At 39.8% G+C, this 21,245-nt stretch overlaps 1 protein-coding gene across 17 annotated transcripts in view; it reads left to right on the top strand.

Moving 5' to 3' along the window:
- The window catches only part of CAMK2D (calcium/calmodulin dependent protein kinase II delta), an 805,387-nt gene that overhangs the window by 560,065 nt on the left and 224,077 nt on the right, over window positions 1–21,245 (top strand). For 6 of the 17 annotated variants that reach the window (XM_078676756.1, XM_078676751.1, XM_078676753.1 and 3 more), the window contains exons 12-13: window positions 6,092–6,134; window positions 10,691–10,725. In XM_078676756.1, coding sequence (XP_078532882.1) covers window positions 6,092–6,134; window positions 10,691–10,725 — 78 coding nt within the window. Of the gene's footprint in view, window positions 1–6,091; window positions 6,135–10,687; window positions 10,726–19,393; window positions 19,427–21,245 lie in introns of all 17 variants that reach the window. The other 11 variants (XM_078676755.1, XM_078676750.1, XM_078676752.1 and 8 more) reach the window with 3 other exon arrangements.

Here is a 21,245-nt window from a genome sequence, read left to right as displayed (position 1 = left end):
TGGAAGTCTATTCCCAGAGTGAGGGGTCATTATTCCTTTTTAGCTGTCCCTTACCGACGGCGTTTACCTGTTGGTCAGTTAAAATAAAAAATGGCTATATATACGGCCATCCTAATTGGCCATGCAGATATATATCTGTTTCTCTTGTGGCCTTTACACCGTTGGGCCATCTGAGGGGTTTGGCTACAGCAGTGACAGAGCAGTTACTGCCATAGCTGGACCTATGGTCCGCCCACATCTAAATCGAATGGCCGTACCATTATCGTTGCATTAAGCATACTCCATCACTGTTGCAACGGATTAGGTTTAACATCAATATAAATAGGGCCCTTAGTACTTTAACGCCACTGGGCCCATTTTCTTTAAAACCCTTTATCTCCTAGCATTACACTTCAGGTTCATTTACTTGGTACTCCAATGGATCTTGCTTCATGCCAAAAGGGGTCAGACATAGGGGATCCAACCCAGTTATCAAATGAGGACCACGATTGGGTAACTACCTACAAACTCTTAATTAGATTTAAATATATAACTCTCAAAACTAAATTACACAAATACAGCATTATCACAGCTAGACTAAATCGAACTAAGATCATGCAAACCAATAATTCGGGTAATCCTAAGCAGAATAATACCATTAGTGTCTGCTGATCAGAGATCTGTCTATTTGAATTCCGAACCCTCATTAACATCCTAATTAGAATGCACAATCAATTATTGGAGACCAGTTAGGTTTATCAAGAATCTTAAGGAGTGAATATATCAATCTCTGGCATTTAACATTCAAGAGTGCAGGATAATCAAACCAATTTACTTGATTGCCATTACCAAACGTCTGGAAAAGTTCGGGAAGGGACATGAACCATAACAGCTCAACGGTACTCTCCCGTGTGGGAAAGAAGCCCAGTAATAGCACAAACAGCATATGCATCAGGCAAAGGAAAAGCTGATAGTGTCTGCTCGGAAGTTCCACAAAGTAATAAGAAATTAATAATGTGTCTCAGTCCGCAAGAAGGAACACACACATCACCTTTCCGTCACCTTCAATGTATAAAATGACCTCAAGTTCTGGGGTGACACCTCCTGGGTCACCTCATCTGGTCTGACCACTCAGTCCACTGGTCAGTTCGTTTAGGGTTATTGCCAAGCAGCATGACAAAAACACAAATTATAGCAAAAAGGTGGTGATCATCACATAATGTATAACTTCCAAACAATAGTCCTTTTGCAAAACCACATGACTGAGTTCAAGAGGACATTTTCTCATAACAGATGTTCCCAAAGTAGCAAAATTGTTGCAGACGGTCCTCGTATGCGAATGGGAATTCTCCCAATGAGACATATTTTCCCTTCACATTATAACTTTACGAAGCCTTTGCATGGGAGCAGAATCAAACAAGTAAGGAAAATGCAGGCCTAAGTTGAATTTGACTCATAATACACGGAATATAAAACAATTAAAAATGGACATTTCATTCATAATCTTTGGATTCTATATATTTTTCAATTTATTTGCACTCATAAAGCATTTTAGTTTCACTGTACTTAACATGTTAACTATGACCTGTTACTGTGTTTCCAAAGCAGCAACATGTAAAATGATTTCAAAGCATAAATTATTATTGTTTCGAATAATTCACATTAGTACATGTATAAAGATTAGTCCCTAAAACTTTCAGAGCTTTTGGTTTTAGTATAGTCGTGGTGCACCTTTCTTTCCTTTCTCATTTGATGCACAATTTCACATATTCAAATATGAAGTTTCGAATGAGCCCTAAGTGGCACATATAATATCCTCTAGGCTACATTACCTGCATAAGTGCTTCATAAGTGTTTAGAGCAAATGAATTTATCACTTAACATTATCTCTACTATGATTTGAAAAGATTCAATACTAGTTAAGGGTGCCACCAAATTGTTATTCAAATGACTAATTCTCGTCTAATTTACTCTTGTCTGCATACTTTTACGATGCAGTAACTTAGTATTCAAGATTTTCTCATGTTTTTTGTAATTTATAGTTAACACAGTTGGTGACCGTTTGTCATCTTTTCTCTCAAATGTGTCATAATCGGTTTTATGTGCAGTTTATCTGCTTCAATCAGTACCAAACCGAATCCCAGGCTCCCTACCAATGTTTCAACAGTCACTGAAGGTAAAGTAATATTTCCTGAATATCTGAATTCCCTCCTTGCTGGGGTCCTCATGGACTAGTTTTGTGCCTTTTCTCTATTGGTATACCAAACCAGAACTTGTACTTACCACTGGCAGACCACTCTTTCACCAATTAAGTCATCTGGAGAGCTGCCCCCATCACCAGGCGATTTGGGACATTCATGCACCTTTCTCTAAATGAATGACTGCGCAGTCGGGGGCTTCTCCAAAGTCTTTCCTTGTAACTGATTGTACTACAATAATCATGTGCTTGCTCACTCTTGTAAATCAAAGTAACATTTTAAATAAAGTCTAATTTCAGTGGGAAACAATTCGGCGTTGTTGCCATGTTTCATTGCGACATTTAAAAAACGAAAGGCTCAACTTACACAGGTTTATTATGACGGAGCTGTCGCAGAGAGAACACTCAGAACGACACACAGACCAGCTACCATCTACACAACATGACATATTTCAGAAATTATTGCACCAGTGATTCCCTCTTACAACAGAGCTTTCCTTGAGTTCGTGGGCACCAAATGCCCTGTCATTGTTTTCACAACACTAAGGGGTTTGGGCGGACTTTCGTCCGCCCACCACTCTAGTGGTGCTGGGACCGGCCACCAGTGGTGCGGCTGTCCCACACCGGCAATTTAGGGCAGTGGCATCCCCATCTACAATGCTGTGGATGCATCTTCTGCATTTGCATGCACAACGAGACAGTCACCACGCGGTGCCTGGCACATTGTGCATGCAAATGCAGGGGGCACCATAGGTACCCCCCTTGTGCACCCCACCCCCCAACATCCTGGGGGCCCGCAATGGGCCCCCACATTCAGGGACCGCATGCCTTTCCAGGGAGGCAACACCCCCATGGAAAGGCACATCTCCGCCTGAATTGGAATATGGATGGCGGTGTCGTGCAGACACCGCCACCATAGTCAACCCCTTTTCCGCCCGGTCAACTCGTCGATAAGCGGGAAACCGGCAGATGGTCTTTCTGTCTGCCGGGGTCCCTCCGCCATCGTAATTTAGCGGGGGAAATGGGAGGCAGGCGGTATATAATGGGGGGTGGATCCCACCGCCATATGGGCGGTGGCGATCCGCAGGCTATTGTAATAGACCCCAAAGTATGTGCACATTCAATCACCTATTAGTTTCCAGTCGAGGCATATAATAAAATAATCACTGAAATTTTCAGAAATACGAAATTTTAAATAATGTGTGATTTCTTACTACATCCAATAAGACACTTTGGAACATCAGATTTTTACAACTACTGCCCTGACCAAAAATATTCCTCAAATTTTCGACTGTTCTGTAAGCTATCTTCTTTGATAAAATTATTATCCACAGGAATCCCTTTTCTTGGTTTCCATAAATAAGCACGTTGATTGCATATTGGATACACTGCTAATGTCTCCTTTCTGGTTGTCAAATATTCATTCTCCGCAGATACTTTGATTTAGTTTAGTTCATGACTTCACTATGCAAATACTTGAATTCAGCATATAAAAAGAAAATAACTGCAGCTCAAAATGCAAATTGTTTTTTATGTTTTTTCACATTTGCTCTCATAAACCTGCTGTCTCCATCAAACTCGCTTTAACACTGAACTTCTTTTATTGAGCTCAATATTGATTGGTTGTTGTAATTATAAAGGGATCCTCCGAAACAGTCACCCGGCTTCCTGTGCCATTAGCACTTTTTTCCCATTTACTTTTACACCTATATAATCCTGTCCCTCAAAAAATAAAACGGCCTTCTCTGATATAGAGCTGGTAATTTTACAAAATGACCACTACCCTCTTCTTGTAGAAACAAATGAGGGGACTTCATACAAAGGAGGCCCTATCAGCATGTTCATTGGAAATGGTGCTTGATAGAAGCTTTTTGCATTTACAACGTCACATGGCAGTCCGAGTTTGAGAGAAAATAGGGAAACCGCTGTGTATACCTAGGTACCAGAGTGTTTTTTATACTGTTTCCAGAGAAATCTCATTAAATTTAATAAATCCCTTAACTTGCACTCATTTAAGTGCTTCACAAATGTAGGCTTTTGTTCAGAACATTTTACATCCTTTATAATCCTCCACTTATTGGCTGATGACTCCCTACTGAATTCTTGCCAACTCACCGCATGGTTGAAATTAAATCTCCATCTTTTTCAGTTTAATCCCCGTCATCTTTAGTTATTTATTTCAGTTTTGCAAATTGGCTGCTTTGACTGTTCCTCAGTTTCTACTCATTAGATCGGTTAACCTATCAAAGAAATATATTCCTTAATTACTCCAATGCTTTTGTTAAAATAACAAAAGTTGTGAGTTTGGGTTTATTTTACTTTGATTCAAAGTGTGTCTATTGAGAGCCCCGGTTAGAAGGGCTTTGGAACCCAAAATTGAGCACGACAAAACTAATGTTGAATTGTGCATATTGAGGAATATATATACATATATATATATATATATATATATCGGACAGGGATGATGCAACCTAGTATTAGGAGCCCAGAGCGGCCGGGAAAAAGTGATAGTGCCAATTGCTCTGGGTAATCTTGGAAGAGTATTGTCTTGAAGTAGGAAATTGGAGGTGGGAGACAAATGCAGATTTGCTGGAGGGATTTTTGAGATGTGTATTTGGATGCATCTGCTTGTTTTTTTTTTTTTTTAGCCTAGGGTGTAGGCAAACAATTCCCTGGGGACTATTTCTTTCAGTTCACATTGGCTCTATGAGTACAATGCATTTTAACTATGCGAGTCTCCGGAGTACCCTCAATCAGTTCCCAAAACACATTAGTTACTGATTACAAGTATAACCGTTCACATTATGTGCACTTTACATTGTAGTTGCATCCTTTAGTTGTGCGTTGAGATGAAATAACCTTTTCTTCTCAAGTAAAAGCACTGGCTGTGCAGTGACTTATTGGCTTGTTCTTAATTGATGATTGGCTTCTGTGTGGCTGCCCCATACAGTCTCCCTGAGTTAATGCGGTTGAGTAGCTCTGGTCTCTCAAAGTGAGGGCCCAGATCATGTAGTATGGGATCAAAGAGTAGGTAGAACCAACAGGAAGGAAACTCAAGGTCCCAGGAACAGATACTGTTTCGTAGTTTGCTAGGTGAAACTTTGTATTTTTCTTGGCATGTCTTTTTAACAATAAAAAAATGAACAAGTGAAAAGTCCCATATATAATTTTTGCAAAACCAAAAATTGCTTGATTTGCAAAGCTGTGAGTTCATCATAGGTGTGCAAATATATGCATTTGAAAGGAAAAGATCTGCGATCATCAGCATTTGTCTGACTATGGTGAATTGTCGTCGCTGGCAAAGTAAATGTTGGTAAGTTTGTCATTCTACAGAATGCCATCCCCAAGACCTAGTAGTGTTGTGGGCATTTCTTTATCCAGGTTATATAGTTTTATCATCATCAGATTGCTACATTTCACCTTGCAAGAATAAATGGGGTACCTCCTTCTGAATAGAAAGGGAGTACTGCCATTGTTAGGAGTGTAGAGAAGGGATTTCTTCTTGGTGACATATTTCCACTTGCTGGAAAAAAATAGAAAGTTGTATGTACCAATGACTGATAGTTTTATTTCTGTATGTGCACATATCTGCCTGCTGGCAATGGACATTCTACATACTAAATGATAGAAATGTCACTACCCCTGGAAATTGAAAGGTCGTTGTTTCTATTCTAGAATGCTGCGAGTTGCTAAAACTTTGTTCTCAATATCTATGCATCATATGGGAGTAATTTACAATGTTTTCACCCCTTGCTTTGTGCATCAGGTCTACTGTGGCCCATTTATTAAATCTAACATTCTAAAATGTGGCAAAAGTCACTCTGCGTCAGTAAATTCTTTTCATGATGTTGTTCCTCACTGCTTTTGCAGTTACAATATAAATGAGTAATTTCCGATCAACAATTTGCCTTACAGGGGGCTATTTTGACAACTATGCTGGCGACTAGAAATTTTTCAGGTATGTCTTCCTCCTAAATGTGTTTTAATTGTGTTGTTGTCTATCTATTTTGAGTACAAAATGGTTTGATAGAAGAAGAGAATTTACTGTGAGACATAAGATCGCTTGCCGTAGGAAGATGTACTTGTTTTTGCTTTCCGTCAAACGTGTCATCTAACTCATTAACGAGCAGATTCAGGCAGAGGAAACTTCCTGAAGAAACACTGAAGTTGTCATTTTGTCATATGTGACCTACTTGATTTCCATGATCAAGTTTCCTTAGACCCTTCATGGTGGCTACTCATTTATTTGAAGGGTTATTTATATTCCTTGATAACTAAATCCAGCACTGTTTTTTTTTTTTGGAAAGGTTATCTCATGGTTTATAACCTTCAAAAAATGTATTCCAGGGATACTGTTCCATAAGCGTAAAATGTTAACTGACAGTATTTTCCAGCAAGTGTGAGTAATTTATATCTTACATTTCTTTCACCCTTACAGTGTTTTCGCTTTCTCTGGCATCCTGATGTTAGACCATAAATTGCCACTTTCTGCACTTGTCAGTAACTGGTTTTCTGCTGTACAGTGCTGAAAGCAGCGTCTTGCAGTTGTTCCAGTACATATAAGGGGCTCTTATCATTCAAGTAGCACTGCAAAACCACATGTAAGACAGCCTGTGTAAGGGAATTGGCTAAGGCATTTGTAACACCTCAAGCAAATGCCGTTTTAATGGTCTCTCCTGTGAAATGAGAAAATGTTTTCGGCCAGAGCCAGAAAAATCAAATTCTGAAAGGCCGAATGTTCCACAGTTTTACTCCTTGGGTCTCCATTTATGAGCAATGACAGCAATGCATACGCCTTGAGATAGACACACAGGCCTGCAAGCTATCAGTTGGCTGCTATTGCTAAATCTATATCCTAGCATTTCTAGAACACATTCTATAGATTTTTCGCTTTCTTTGGGAGTCAAATGTATTGATCTTCCTTAATGATGTCAAGGTCCAGTATTGTGGAATCATATTCAGGTGCTGTATTAAGTGACGGTTGGACTAACAACTAACCAATTGAGTAAGTATGTCTGTGCCTTCACAATGATGGTTCTAGATGGGTACTCCAACACACTTCACATGAAAAAATGTACAGTCTTTTCATCAGTCACATTTTAGTTTGATGTGAATCTGCATTTTTAAGGTGGCCAGATGACTAAATCTAATGAAGAATGCAATGCTCCTGGCCTTGGCTTTTATTTCACAAATGATTGTTTTCATCTGTATTAGCTAAGTTCAATCAGCTATGGGGAAAAAAGACACAAACTCGCAAAATGCTTTTAATTTCAGCTAAAGCACAGGACTGGAGCACTGCATTCCTGAATCACATAGACATCTGGTTACTATGTGTATGGTGGACTGCCTCAAGGGCCATTTTTTATACATAGCCTATGATCATAGGCCTCGTTGCTAAACATTAACCATAGCACCCCCATATTCATCTAATTCAGAAGGTGCTTCATGTTGAAGCCAAGTGTTTCTGACCAGAAGGGTGCTTTTTCAATTCCTCAGTGTTTCTGTTGCACAGAGAACACATCAGATGCATTATTGCCAAAGCTCATAATTTGCCTCTATGGGTGCCCAAGTGTTCAGGAAAGTCAACTTTGATTGAGTGCTCTGTACGCATCAATTGTCTTCTCGTGATCAGTCTCCATTTTCATTGCTACATGAACATCCCTCTCTCTCTGACATCAATCACCTCAACTTGAATTCCACAAGCAAAAAAATCCCTATAACAGCCTACTATATTATTTGTTAAAAAAATTTTTAAAAATGGAAGAGCGAATAGGTTTTCCTAGAACCTACGTCTCTTGAAACACCCCCCTTTTCCAAAATCGGTTTTATCCACACTATGTGTGGGAGGGTATACTCAGACGTGAGTCCCTTGCTCATTGCACCATCAGGATTCAAGCAAGCCGGGCCGAAGAAGGCTGTGATGCCAGAAACCGGTCCCCGGAAGCTTGTTTCCTTCCCAGTATAAGAATTGGCTTGGTAGTTTGGTTTGCCCTGTTCCCATCATGCACTGGGACAGGAACAGACTAATTTGCATATAGCCAGGTTCTGAGCTGGGATGGTGCAGTGAGCTAAAAAACGGTGATGGATTAAAACAATGATCTATTGACTTGGTAAGAGTATTCTGCATCATTCAGAAACTCTGTCCATCACCACCCCCCTTTTCCAAAATCCATCCCTCTCTCTCTGACATCAATCACCTCAACTTGAATTCCACAAGCAAAAAAATCTCTATAACAGCCTACTATATTATTTGTTAAAAAAAATAAAAAAACATGGAACAGCGAATAGGTTTTCCTAGAACCTACGTCTCTTGAAGCATCAAAAAGAGGAGTCCTTGATGGAACATTTCAGATTTCTGTTTTCAGTTCTCAAGTCATTATCTTTCATTGCCGTGCATGCGTTCTGATACTTTCTCCATAATGACGTGGTTGTTAAAGTGTTTTCATTTTGTTTTCTTTTTCTTCCTTTTATGTGGAATGTGTTTCATGGGAGGTAAGGTCCGTAGCTCTTGGAAGAGACCACTGTGTGCTTCTCCCAAGCACTTGCCATTGTTTTCCATTGAACTCTCAGCTCTGTCCGCTAACCTCACTCCTCCTTTCTCTGCTTGCCTCTCTATTAATAACCACCTTGGGGTTGCTATACCACGCATCGCCTTCTGGCTTCAGAGATCACTTGGATTCAAGGCAAATGTTTTGCTGTCACCCTAATTAAACTAATTTGTTCACTTTGCTGCTGCTTGCTGCATATGTGGGTGTGGAGAGGCGATGACACGCTTTTAAAGAGCACGCAATCTTTATATGAATAACATCTGTGAAAATGAGAAATTAATCAATTTTTAAATCAAATTGAGGAAAACAGATTTGCTCCCACATATCACCTTGTAGTGCAATATTAGCCATTCAGAATGAAATGAACATCAGATTTAGCAAATCGTGGACAGATTGTATTTCTAAAACAATAAAAATAAAGCCCAATAAACCCTCAAATATTGTAGCTCAAAGCCATCTGAGCTTACATTTGAGCATGTACATGCAGCCATTATGTCTTGAATTGCAAATTAAATATAAAGGTGTCCATACCAAATATAGATCAGGGTACAGGTATTTAGACCCATTTGCATCCCCAATACTCCCATCTAGTGATCAGTGGTAGCTGTTTGTATTAAATAGCCCACAGAATTCAATATTTGCATATGGCCCTCTTGTTCTCTACTTAATCTGATTTTGATTAGATTTTTTCTCAGTCTATTTTTGAGTGTAGCTTATGTACCCGCCAAAAGCTATGCTCCTGCTGAAAATAATCTCTCATTGTCCTATAAACTGTGGCCAGGACTCTAGCTATAAAGTTTGCAAAGTAAAAGCAATGTAGTTGCAACTACTGAGATGCTCAGACTGATTTTATTCCAAAAACTTGTGGCCACACATGGTTTGTATTAAAGCCAGAGTTAGTGGTGGTGGCCTTTGTTTTAATTCAGTAACCAGACCACAGAACATTGTAATAAAACTTGCAATGAAAATTCATCTTTTTTGTGATTACTGAATTTAGGATTGAGTCTTACAGGACCTCATTCATGTTAGCTATTTCTCTTCAACTTCACACTCCAACATGAAGTCACTCAAATGGTCGCTTGCAAACAATACTGCAAGGGCTGCACGTGAACATTTACTTAGCTATTTTTGGGGGGATCTGATGAGCTTTTCAACTCACCACTCACATTTGCCAGTTAAATGAGAAACTTGTAGTTTTTTTAGGGCAAGTGAGCAATAGGGAGTTAGGAAAATTGTGATTAAAGAACAGTAAAATGACACAATTTTGTGAAAGACAAATTACCACAAAAAATATAAAGAATGCATGCAAACCTAATACATTATTTTAACTATATTTAAATTGGGGTACTTGTATGAATAGGATGTAAATAGAAGCCTAGCTGGTACCACAACATTGAATTCACATAGCGTGAAGATGATCATCATTAAAAATCCACTAAAGCCTTTAAAACTTTCTCAGACACCACAAAGAAGGAAATATAGGTATGTCAAAAGTTTGATTTTTGAAAAGGAGTCAAATAAGTTATTAGACTAGATGAAAATAACTGAAATACAACTTACTGGTTCTAACCAAAATCTAAAAATAAAGAAAGCACATGATTGGAGTCGTACGATTGGTTGTTTTGTTATGTTCACAAATTAAACTTTCAGAAATGTTGATCCCTGTGATAAATACAGTTTTCGTTATCATGTCTTATCATAGTCTCTTTAACACCTCGTAGTGCGAGCTGCAGCGAAAGCCAATTAAATTCTGCAAGACAGTACTAGGAATGCCCTTTTGTTGTCACTGATAGCACAGAGAGCAGCGGAAAACAATTCTCTATGGCAAAACTCTTTTTGTAAGTGAAATATTTAGAAAGATTTTAGGCTATTCAGTTATGTGTTAATTGTTAAGGTATTGTTAGTGAATACTTGTAACACTATATGACTAGTCACTGACATTGAATTTGCTATGCATTTACAGCAGCAAAGAGCTTACTGAAGAAACCAGATGGAGTAAAGGTAAGTCTAACTGATAACGCTTAAACTTATTTCTTTCAGGCTTTCTTTAGGCTTGTCTTACCTTCTTTTTGCCACGGAAGATGTGACTACAGCTTGTATCCATCTAGGTTCTACTCATTGTCCTTCATTTGGATTGTTAATGGGAAGAATCTGTGATCTGTGTCATAGGAGCTGCTTCCCTCATTGATCAACTACCCAAAGGGAGACCCACTGTTATTACCTAAGCAGTCTAGTTATTAATTTATGGCGTGATCTATGACTTTCTGTGAAATGTGGCACCTGAACATAGCTGGAATATTGATCAACCATGTTATTTTATTAGGAGTTGTTTTAACACTCAGCTGATAACTTTAGTGTTCATCCTAATAAGCCTGTAGTGCTTGGGTCAAGAATATTCCATGAAAAACTCAGTCTCCCAAGTAACACCTTTTGTTTCAGTTTCATAGCTCTTGGTTACAAGTATGACAATAAACGATTCTGTTTTTGTGAAATTCTGGGTTGGCTCCTTTATGGCCAGGACCTTGCCTTTGCTATTTAGTTATGAATTAACCCGTTCCATGCGCGAACGGCCCCCGGCCGTCCATCGTCACAGTGGGCATGTCCGGAGGACTGCTTGGGGCCGTCCGAACCCCGCCTACTAATTAATTCGCCCGCAGCGCAGCAGATTTTGCACCGCAGTCAACGGGTTAAATAAAAATATCATAGATTCTGATGAGCTTGACACTAATAGAGAAATTAAACACACTCTTTCTCTTGTTCCTTTCTGCCATCTGCTCAGGACAGAATGTAGCCCACACACCAACATATTAACCAGGAATTGGAACGTTTTGAATCCATAGCATGGGCAATGCATTTTTCCTGCAGTCCCATGTTGTAAGAACGCAGTATGAATAATGCAAGTGTCATAGCTCTTTTGGTTTTCATGACTGATCCAGCCCTCAAGGATTGGCTTTAAATAGTTTCTTTATTTGTCTTTAAGAAGTTACTGTATTTTCCACCAAATATTTGTTTCTTCAGAGATTATAACTTATGTCCATGCTTTTTATCCCTGGGATTCCGGGCAGACACTCTTCAGGGCCAGTACTACTTCTGTAAAAGGATGATGCTCTTCTGTTCTTCTCTTGTAGCTGCTCAAGGAACAAAATGAACAGATAAAGCCTTCCTGATGGTAGTTGCCGCTACCCTTTTATAATTTCTCTTTCATTCCCATTAGCCTTTTAGAATCACTCCCATAATTCTTATTTTGCGTTTGGTTCCTGTAAATTGTCCCCTCTCACATATTCTTAAAAACAAACTCCTTGACAGGGAACCCACCTCTCGTCTTCAGTTTTTTCAATGCCAAATTTGCTTTAAAGGCCCATTTCGCCAAGGAGCTCATGGTTTCCCACTTTACCTCAGCCCTCCCGCCATGAGGCCAGCCTGAAGTAGGGGAGCTTTTACCAGGACAAATGCATGTGTGTTGAGACTAGAGAGATTTCTCAAAGCTGGCTCACGAGTTGTTTAAAGGCTGTGTGTAGCCTGTTGAACTATCTTGTTAATTCCCAACCTCTGCCAGGGGAGTAGTTTAAACCAGTGCTGCATTCCCTAAATAAGAACTTGTCTCCTGTTTCTTCAGTCTTGCTCGCCCTTCTCTAAAGATTTAGGTGACAAAGGGGAGGCTGGAGAGTGCCGGGCAACCGAAGACTCTCTTTTAGGGCGCTGGGTATGTATTTTGTTATGACAAGGCACACTGAACTAATACTGGGTATCTACATCTTCGTATCCATTTGGTTTTACAATAAAGTGGAGTTGTGCAATTCATTTATATATTCATTTACATTACAGTTAGCTTTTAGGGATTTTAACAAAGGGTTCTGTGAATGAGTGTGGTGCTAGTGACTGGTTCTAGGACTACTCCTCAAGTCTGCATTTTGTCCTGAACTGTGAAGCTTTAAAACCTCTTGAGTCGACCATAAAGCTGCTCCTATGAAATCCAATTCGGTCTGTGTAAGATTGCATTGTTGCTCAGTCTAATAAGTATTTCAGGATTCAGATTTTAGAAATTACATTTTTCATGGACTATATCAGAAATGAGCTAATCTGCATAGACTGTAATTTATGTACAGCGTATCAACACTATGACAATCATACATCCAAAATAATGAAGGGGTCTCAAATAGGGTCCTTATCTCAAAGCAAATACTTTGGGTCATATAACATAGTAGGTGCATACCACCTTATTTTCAAATACCTGGATAGGACGCACACACTGCATAGTCCTCTTCAGGCAGCCCCATAATGTGATGCCTCTTTTTAAAGGCTTGCATAGTAGAGCAAACCCTAGGTGTTTTAACTAATTTGGTGTCCCCGTATTTGATTTGGCTAATCTAGTTTTAAAACTTTGTAAAGCATCTGTGAAGATAGTTAAATGGCTTAACAGTTCCCAGCTTTTCTTGGTAATCATAGAAACACTTCCTGACAAAGTCTCATTTGCTACCATATGATGCATGCTGAGCAATTCCTAATGGACTCTTTTGCAGTACAGAACTATAAAAATACATTTAGGAGTAGGTGTAGACTACTTCCTGTTTGCCAGTATTCTCACATTGTTGGTAAACATGTTGGAGAATAGCCTTCCTATGTGTCTTTGGGATATCACATTTTTTAGTAAGTAACACTACCATTATAATTAAATGAACAGGTGACTAGCCCACATCCCTGACACATCACTTAGTTGGCTTTAAAAGGATCGGTAAGGTAACCCTTTAGGCTAACTGTCTCAATTGCTTTAACTCTATTAAATGGAGATCTGTGAACTCATGTTTATCTTAATCTTTTAAGTACAGCCTTCAGCTAGAAAGATTAAACAATTATTTAGTCATACCTTTCCAGCCTTCAAACCCAATTGAAGTTGTGTGTTAATTATGGTTTCCTCCATCCAGGTTTGCTGACTGTTTAAAATCAACCACCCCAATAGCTTGCATCTAGCATTGATGTTGACAATGGCAAGTTTGACACTGGATTGAGTTGGTAGCTTTTCTTCGAATTTAATTTAAAAAGTCCTCATGTCAAAACTGACCCCAGTTGTGATGCCCTCTTTCACCACTGCACTACATAAGGTGGTCAAGGAGGCTGGAATAAATTCCATAACAATTGCGTAGAGATCAAGAGGTAACATGTTGTGGCCATAGGCTTTGCATGCCTTTATGATAATAGTGACCTATATATCCTAAAAGGAAGCTAGAGGCCTGCGATCTTCCTTTATCAATAATGCTGTTTGTGACCATTTCACATTTACAGTCTTGGGAAACCCTCTAAAATGGGCATTCTACATAGTGGCTAGTATTCCTGGTGCCGGAGGTATATTTAAAAGGGACGTTTTTATGCCAAAAGTTATAGGTGTTATTGCTAAATATTGCTGTCTTCCTATTTTCCCTATACTTTATAAAAGGTCTTTTTTCCACCATCAGTTTTAAAACCCTTTTGTGGTTTGCAGTGCTCAGCACTGTTGGTCACAAAGGCATCCTCCCTGAATGTTTAATGAAATAATTGTCCATTATTCTGTCACATATTCAGTTTACTGTATGTGAGAATGGGTTGTTGGTTAGGGGGAGAGGTGAAACCATACTCAAGCAACAACTACAGTACTGGTCAGGATGAATCACAAAAAGTCACTTAATTAACTTGAGCTTAACTCTCTAGCAGCTTAGCACAAAGGAAGTCAGGCTTAACTTAGAGGCAATGTGTAAAGTATTTATACAACACTTAAACGGTGATAAAGTGAAGTAGAACCAGAGATATGCAATTTCAGAGATGTAAGGTAAGCATAGGGCCTAAAAGCACCAAACGCCAGTCATGGTTATCTGGTTGTGCAAGACCAGGTGAAAGTCACAAGTGAAGGCTGACCATGTTTGGGAAAGATACAGGGACCATATTTGTTCCGTTGAAAAAGTTAACTTCTAAATTCCAGCTTGAAGAGTTCTATTCATGGTGAAGGAGGCCAAGAGGAGCAGAAAGAGTGTTGCAGATGGTCATAGCTGTAGCAAGTAGATCCAGTCAGGCATTGAGGCCGGTTGTTGGAGATTTTTTTGCAGGTCAACACGTGCTGTCGATGCGGCAACTTGACGGGTGGAGCTTTTCTGGTCAGTCATCACTGACTGCTCCAGTAGCGGGAAGTGTCTGGTTCACCGGAGTTTCACATTAGCTGTCGGCGCGGGCGGCAAGACCTTGTTGGGAATGAGCCTGTGCGCAGTTGCGAACAGCGAAAAACTTCAGGATTTCTTCCATTCTTCAAGGAGTAGCTCAACTGATGCCACACCAAAGGTCCTGGACCTACAAGTCACTTTTTGGGGAATAGGGACTCAATCTATCGCTATCACTTATTAAGTGTAATAAGGTAACCCATTGTTATCCTATGGGAGTGAAAAAACTCATTTTGGCATTTTTCACTGTTAGGATCTAAAAGCCTAAAATTATATGTCCATCTTTTTAAATACAATGCACCCTGCATTAAGGGCTGTTTGGGGCATACAAGAGGAGTGACTTATATGTATTAAAAAGGAAGATTTAGGCATGGCAAATAGTTTACTTTGCCAGGTCAAAGTTGAATGTTTAAAACGACACACACTGATGGTAATGGCTGGCCTGAGATATGTTTTAAAAGGCTACTTAAGTGGGTGGCACAATAAGTTCTGTAGGCCCACTAGTACAATTTAATGTACAGGCCCTGAGTACATGTAGGACCAGTTTACTAGGGATTTACAAGTTAATTAAATGTGGCAATGGGCTGTAATCCAATTTGATCATGTTTCAAGGAGAGAGCATGAGCACTTTAGCACAGGTTAGCAGTGGTAAAGTGTACAGAGTCCTAAAGCCAACAACAACGGATTAAGAAAACAAGAGGGCTCAGGCAAAAAGTTTAGGGGTGACCCCGCAGAGTGCTAAACCCCACACTATAAGACAACTTGTACAAAAGGAGCGTTGCAGGAGTTTCAGATGGTATTAAGACAATCTACACCTCTTCCACCAATATTCCCACTATGACCAAGTGGGTCAATCTAATACCTTCACTGTTTCCCACCTCTGTATTGCAAAGTTCTCTTACCTCAGCATTATCTGGCCTTTTGGTATGTTCAGAAGGAAAACAGTCATGAGTATAAGTTATTTCACTGAGCACAATTTACTGCTACAAATGAGTCTGAAGGGGTTCTGTAATTTACCAAATATAGGCATTAGGCTGCCTTCCTTCTGACTAAATCAGTCCCTGTGGGACATTGCATTTTCCACCTATATTGATGGACACCCTAGACTGATCCTCGTGTACAGTTTCTACAACCAAGACACTGCCAACAGGTGATAAAACTGCCTTTTGTTATTGTCTTGGAGGAGAAAAAGAAAATGTAACCCATTCATACCCTGTTTTAGACATAAGCTCTTTTGAGGAGAGTAAAGCTTTAACTCCTGTGTGTTGAGCTCTTAAACAGGCTGCCCATCACACTTAGTCATGTTTACTGACAAGTTGTTTTCTTTGGACAGGTGTAACTTTTCAGTGATTAATTATTATGGCAGCATCTCATGGAGGAGCTTTTCTCATCATTTATCAAGTATTGGTCCTATGTGACAGTCAAATGTGTTCCAGTGGTTGACGTCCAACATTTAGGATTATCTTAGACGAGGGTAGTCCATTTTCCTTTTCAAGAGCAACCTTTGCACTAGTGCTTCAGAGTTTTTACAGTTTCGGATTTGTTTACGAGTTTAGTTTTGTCACTGATGATGGAAAGATTGATTTGTCTTGCACATATCTATCGCTTAATTCAGCAGTGACTAATGAAAAAAGCCAGCTCCTTCTTGTTACACAGCTGAATGGAAATCAGTCTCCACATATGGATATGTACATCTGACTCAGGAGCCTCTCCAAATCTGTGTCCCCAAAAAGTATGCCCAACCAGTACCACCCCCTCTTAATACCCAATAAATCGCATTGGTCACACCCCTCTAATAGGCACTCCAAGTCTCTTGCTTGTCTAATGGGGATAACTCAACTCTTAAATTAGCTAAATTGCTTGTAAATGTACTGGACTGGTTACATTTGAAGAAGGCTGTTGTGGGCACGGATTCATTCAATGCATTGCCCTGGCTGGGCTGCAGCATTTCCATGCTTCATGCAGGCTTTACAATTTTTATAGATAACATTTGCCAGTTGTCACTTCTGTGTGATTAGGGATCCTACCAGTATCATAATTAGAGTTTCTGCTGTGGTCTCCACATCCCTTGCATTGGTGTCCTGCTGGCTTCCAGTTATACCAACATACTTCTTTTGGATATCTCCTTATAAATCTGTACTCTTTAATCTTCATGATTTATTGACATAACCTACTCCACAATGTCTCCAAATATTACTGCTGCTAGCTGATGAGCATTTCCAGTCCTAATGATTGTTTTTATTTCACCCTGATGTAAACAAAATGACATTTTTTCTCGGTGCTTTCTCTGTTGGTTCAGAACCAACTCCTACTGTGTACACTTAGCAGATGACCCGTGAATTGGCTAAAGAATGAACTCATTGGGTTTAATGCAGTGGATATGTATTCTGCATTCATAACTGTTCTTAATGGCAATGTTCTAATTCACATGGTTACACTTTTAGGCCAAACTCATTGTAGTGACTCATTTATTGATTAAAATGCTTTGCAAGAGTTCACACTCATAAAATCCAATAAAATGTTAAAAACATTGCGAGCTGTCCATTTCACGTCATCTAGTCATTAAAAGACAAGAGTCCCAAGTCGCCTTCTAGTACTTCAAGATTTAACAGCACTTTTTCCAAATCAGAGAAATCAAAGTGCTGTCTCGGTTTCACTTAAATAACTTTAAGTTGGAACAATAAGGCAAACCAGTGATTTACAGTGAGAATTGAGTCCTCTGATATTCGTGTAGCCATATTAGTAGATGAACTGCCAAATTGCGGTGAAATTACCTTTCCATGATCAAGAGGTTAAGGTGACTGTAAGCCAAGGGAATGAATGCCCTTTTTCTGAATTGAAGCATAGAGTGGAATTCTAGTAATAACCAAAGCTAAGACACAGCTACTGTTCAGACTGACCTCTCATTTAAAGTTGCATAGATTGATTCCCGACAGATACATTATTTAATTAGTAAAGTATTACCAGTTTCTCTTTGTATTTTGGCTTAATAACGGTCCACATAAGGACTATATGCACACGTTTGCTATTCAGAATTCTGCAAATTTCACCGTAAATTTCAAAGTTTCTTATTTCAAGTTTTGAGTATACAAGAGTAGTTGTTGAAATTGATGCTGTAATAAGGATGAGCTAGAAATTCGGCAAAAAAAATGGAATTTGTCTTTCAAACAATCTAGAATATTGGTTTCATGTAAGGATAACATGGTTAAGTATTTACCATTACCATTCAAGGTAGTGTACAGTTTCTAAAAACAGTTTTCTCTCTGCATAGTTCTAGATGTGTGCCTCATCTACAAATGTGTGGTGTGCTACTGCCCACCTTCCCTGCTGCCCACCTTCCCTTCTCTCTCAAGTCATTTAAGTCCTTTTATAGCACAGGCATGTCTTTTTTTTTTAAGCTCTTAGCTACTGAGATTAATCACTTAGATATTTCCTTGGTATGCCTGACATTTTGGTGGCTATAAAGCTAGAAGGCCTGAAGGCTATCTGAAAAAAGTATTATCTGCCAGTCCTCAGTATACATAAGATGATACTTGACTGGTGAGTGTAGACGAGCAGATACCTCATTCAAATACTGTTGCAGGTTATAATCCCTTACATGCACTGTTTTAGGCTACATAATGTCCTTTTACTGTATTATACTTATTCTGTATTAATTGGAAAACCTACTCCCACAATGCTTATTCTTTGTAAACCTTTCATTTCCCACGCTCCCCTAATCTGCTGCGGTCTATGTTCTTCCAGAATGCCACTCTTTCCTTTTTGATTTCAGAATGCTGGTGCCTCTCCTTCTCGATTTATTGTGTTTTATTTTTTAGTAAATAGCAAGAGATAGGGATGGAGAGGACTATTTCACCCTCAAACGTTTTCTATGCATTTAGCTGTTGATTCCTTGTTATACGGTTGTTCCTGTAACCTTTTCTTCCACAGATTACTCTTTGCATGTGGAGAACTCTGCTATCCTACCCTCTTCACTTTGCATAGTCTGCTTGTTTTTAAAGTATTTCAACATTTTAGTACTGCTTGATTCAAAAGGCATAGCCAGTAAAACCATCTGAGCTGTATCAGTAGGAAATGAAGTAATGGAGTATTTGCCAAGTCTGAGTGGCATGGTGTGAACATCAATGCCCCTCCACCCCCCCCTTTTTAAGAAAGATGTATCATTTAAGCAGAGTGGTGTATTAAGGTTTTTGAAATTGTTTTCACTGATATTATCCAATTTGCATAACTTGTATTTTTCCTTTATCATTTTGTCACCCTAAAGGCTTTTTTTTCTTGTGTGGAGTTTGGATTTACTCACTCTTTTCAGCACCAGCCGTTTTTCAATCCCTCCTTACCACAAACCATTTATCGTTCTTCCCCCTCCACCTTACATAAGGTTTTTCTCTTAAAATAACATTACTACTGTATATACTCGGTGCGATGATGTTTCAAACCCACACAGTCACATTTTCTTCTCCTTCTTTCTCTCTGACTGGTCAATTCAGAAAAGGAAGTCCAGTTCGAGTGTTCAGATGATGGTGAGGATCTTTATCTGCCAGATTTTTCTTCCTCCACTTGTGTTAATTTCAAAATTAGAAATGAAGTGGTTGCATTGAGATCTGTTATCCAAACTTTAGAGCCTGCCAAATCTCAACTTGTCCAGCAGGAAAACATTGCTATTTGTGTGTCTCTTATATCTGAACTGTTGTGTAGTAGTACAGTACTTCAAGCAATGTGTTATAGTATGCTGTTTGGTTGTGGTGTCATAGGTCGTCTCCTACAAATCGAATTTTAAACAATAGTTTAACATGCGTACCATTAAGCATGAATGCGGTAGGTGACCTCAGTGTGATACACAACCAAAGAAGCTTGAAAATACCTTAAATACCATTGTTTTCCGCAAACAGAACATAGCTGTCATTGATGTAGCAGGTGCAGTGGTACAATGGCTCAGATGTGAGTGTTGAACTGCATGCTAGTTATGGCTGTCTATTGCAGCCTTAACAGGGGCTTAAAGGCCCATGTTCGAGGTATGTATGGCTGTAGATACACATGCTGTGCATACTCCTGCCATCTAGTGTTGGACTCGGATGTGTGCAAGTCGTTTTGCTTCATAGAATTATTCTCAAGCCACGAGGGAGTGTGACTCCCCCTCTTGCTTGCAATGTGCATGGTCATAGGCTCTATTGTTAAAATGTTTTTTTCTGTTGACGTGTGCTTGCATGCTTCGGATCAACTCCATCACTGTGATTGTTATTGAGTTTCTTGTTCCCTGTCTCTCCATCGGCATAGTTTATGATCGCATTGTCCCCTTTCCTGCATATTGGGTCGGCGTTTCCAGTTACCTTTCAGAGCAATCTGCCGGTGACTCCATTCCCTGGCCAGGCTTCTCTTCGTGAGTGCAGTCTACTCTCAACATGTCTTCTCTGTGAAGGAACGGGTGCCCTTTTGATACTGCCCGTTGTGTCATGCAAAATACTCCTGGGCTGATCTCCACCAGGTCTGCAATCTCTGCCTCTCATCCAAGCATGAAGAAGCCGCTTGCGAAGTATGTCAATCCCTTTGGCTGAAAAAGACCCTTCAAGACCACTGGGCCAATGACGTTAAGATGTTGCGCAGGTGCACAGAAAATATCCCAGACCTCTTCTGCAATCAGGAGCTTGAAGGGGAACATCAACCCAAGCCTTTGGCCGCTGATGAGAAGGCTTTCTCACATGAAGTAAGTACTGGCTCTGATCTAGATATTCAAGATCTCCCACCGGCTCAACAGATCTGGAATACAGCTCCACCTCGACACCACTCAGCTTCTGCCCCACAGAAGCACGTTTCTGGGCCATCACTGCCATCAGAACATGGTCCACACAGACAGTCCACTTTGGATACCATGGCCAGTGGCAGCATGGCACCAAAGAAAATCTTAAAACCAGAGCCTTTAGTGCAGCCTGCTCCCGGCTCAGCACTGACCCGACCGTCGATTCTGAAATAGTCTGTCTCTCATTACAAGTCAATGTTGGTGCCGAAACACTTGGCTCCGATCAGAAGACCAGCCCATAAACCAGTTGACTCTGCCCCCCAGAAGTTAGAAGAGCACTTTGATGCCCAAAAAAACAAATTGTCATCCACTCTCAAATGGGCCACATTCTGATGCCAGATCGAATACCTTCCAAGAGACAGCATAGTTTTGAGGCAGCTCTAGAGCTCCATTCTCTTCCAAAGAAGTGGATAAAATAAGATAAAGCTATTCGTTCTGTTCTGGACACCAGACTGCCTCCACTCTCTTGCACTCCACCCAGACTTCAAGCATTGCCTCCTCCCCATCTTCTTTGCCAGCCATAGTATCCTACTCTCCACAGGGGT

This window comes from Lissotriton helveticus, chromosome 2_1 (assembly GCF_964261635.1).
Source record: "Lissotriton helveticus chromosome 2_1, aLisHel1.1, whole genome shotgun sequence".
Taxonomy (NCBI): domain Eukaryota; kingdom Metazoa; phylum Chordata; class Amphibia; order Caudata; family Salamandridae; genus Lissotriton; species Lissotriton helveticus.
Note: the sequence above shows the minus strand (reverse complement) of the source record. Positions and strands in the feature narration are given on the sequence as shown.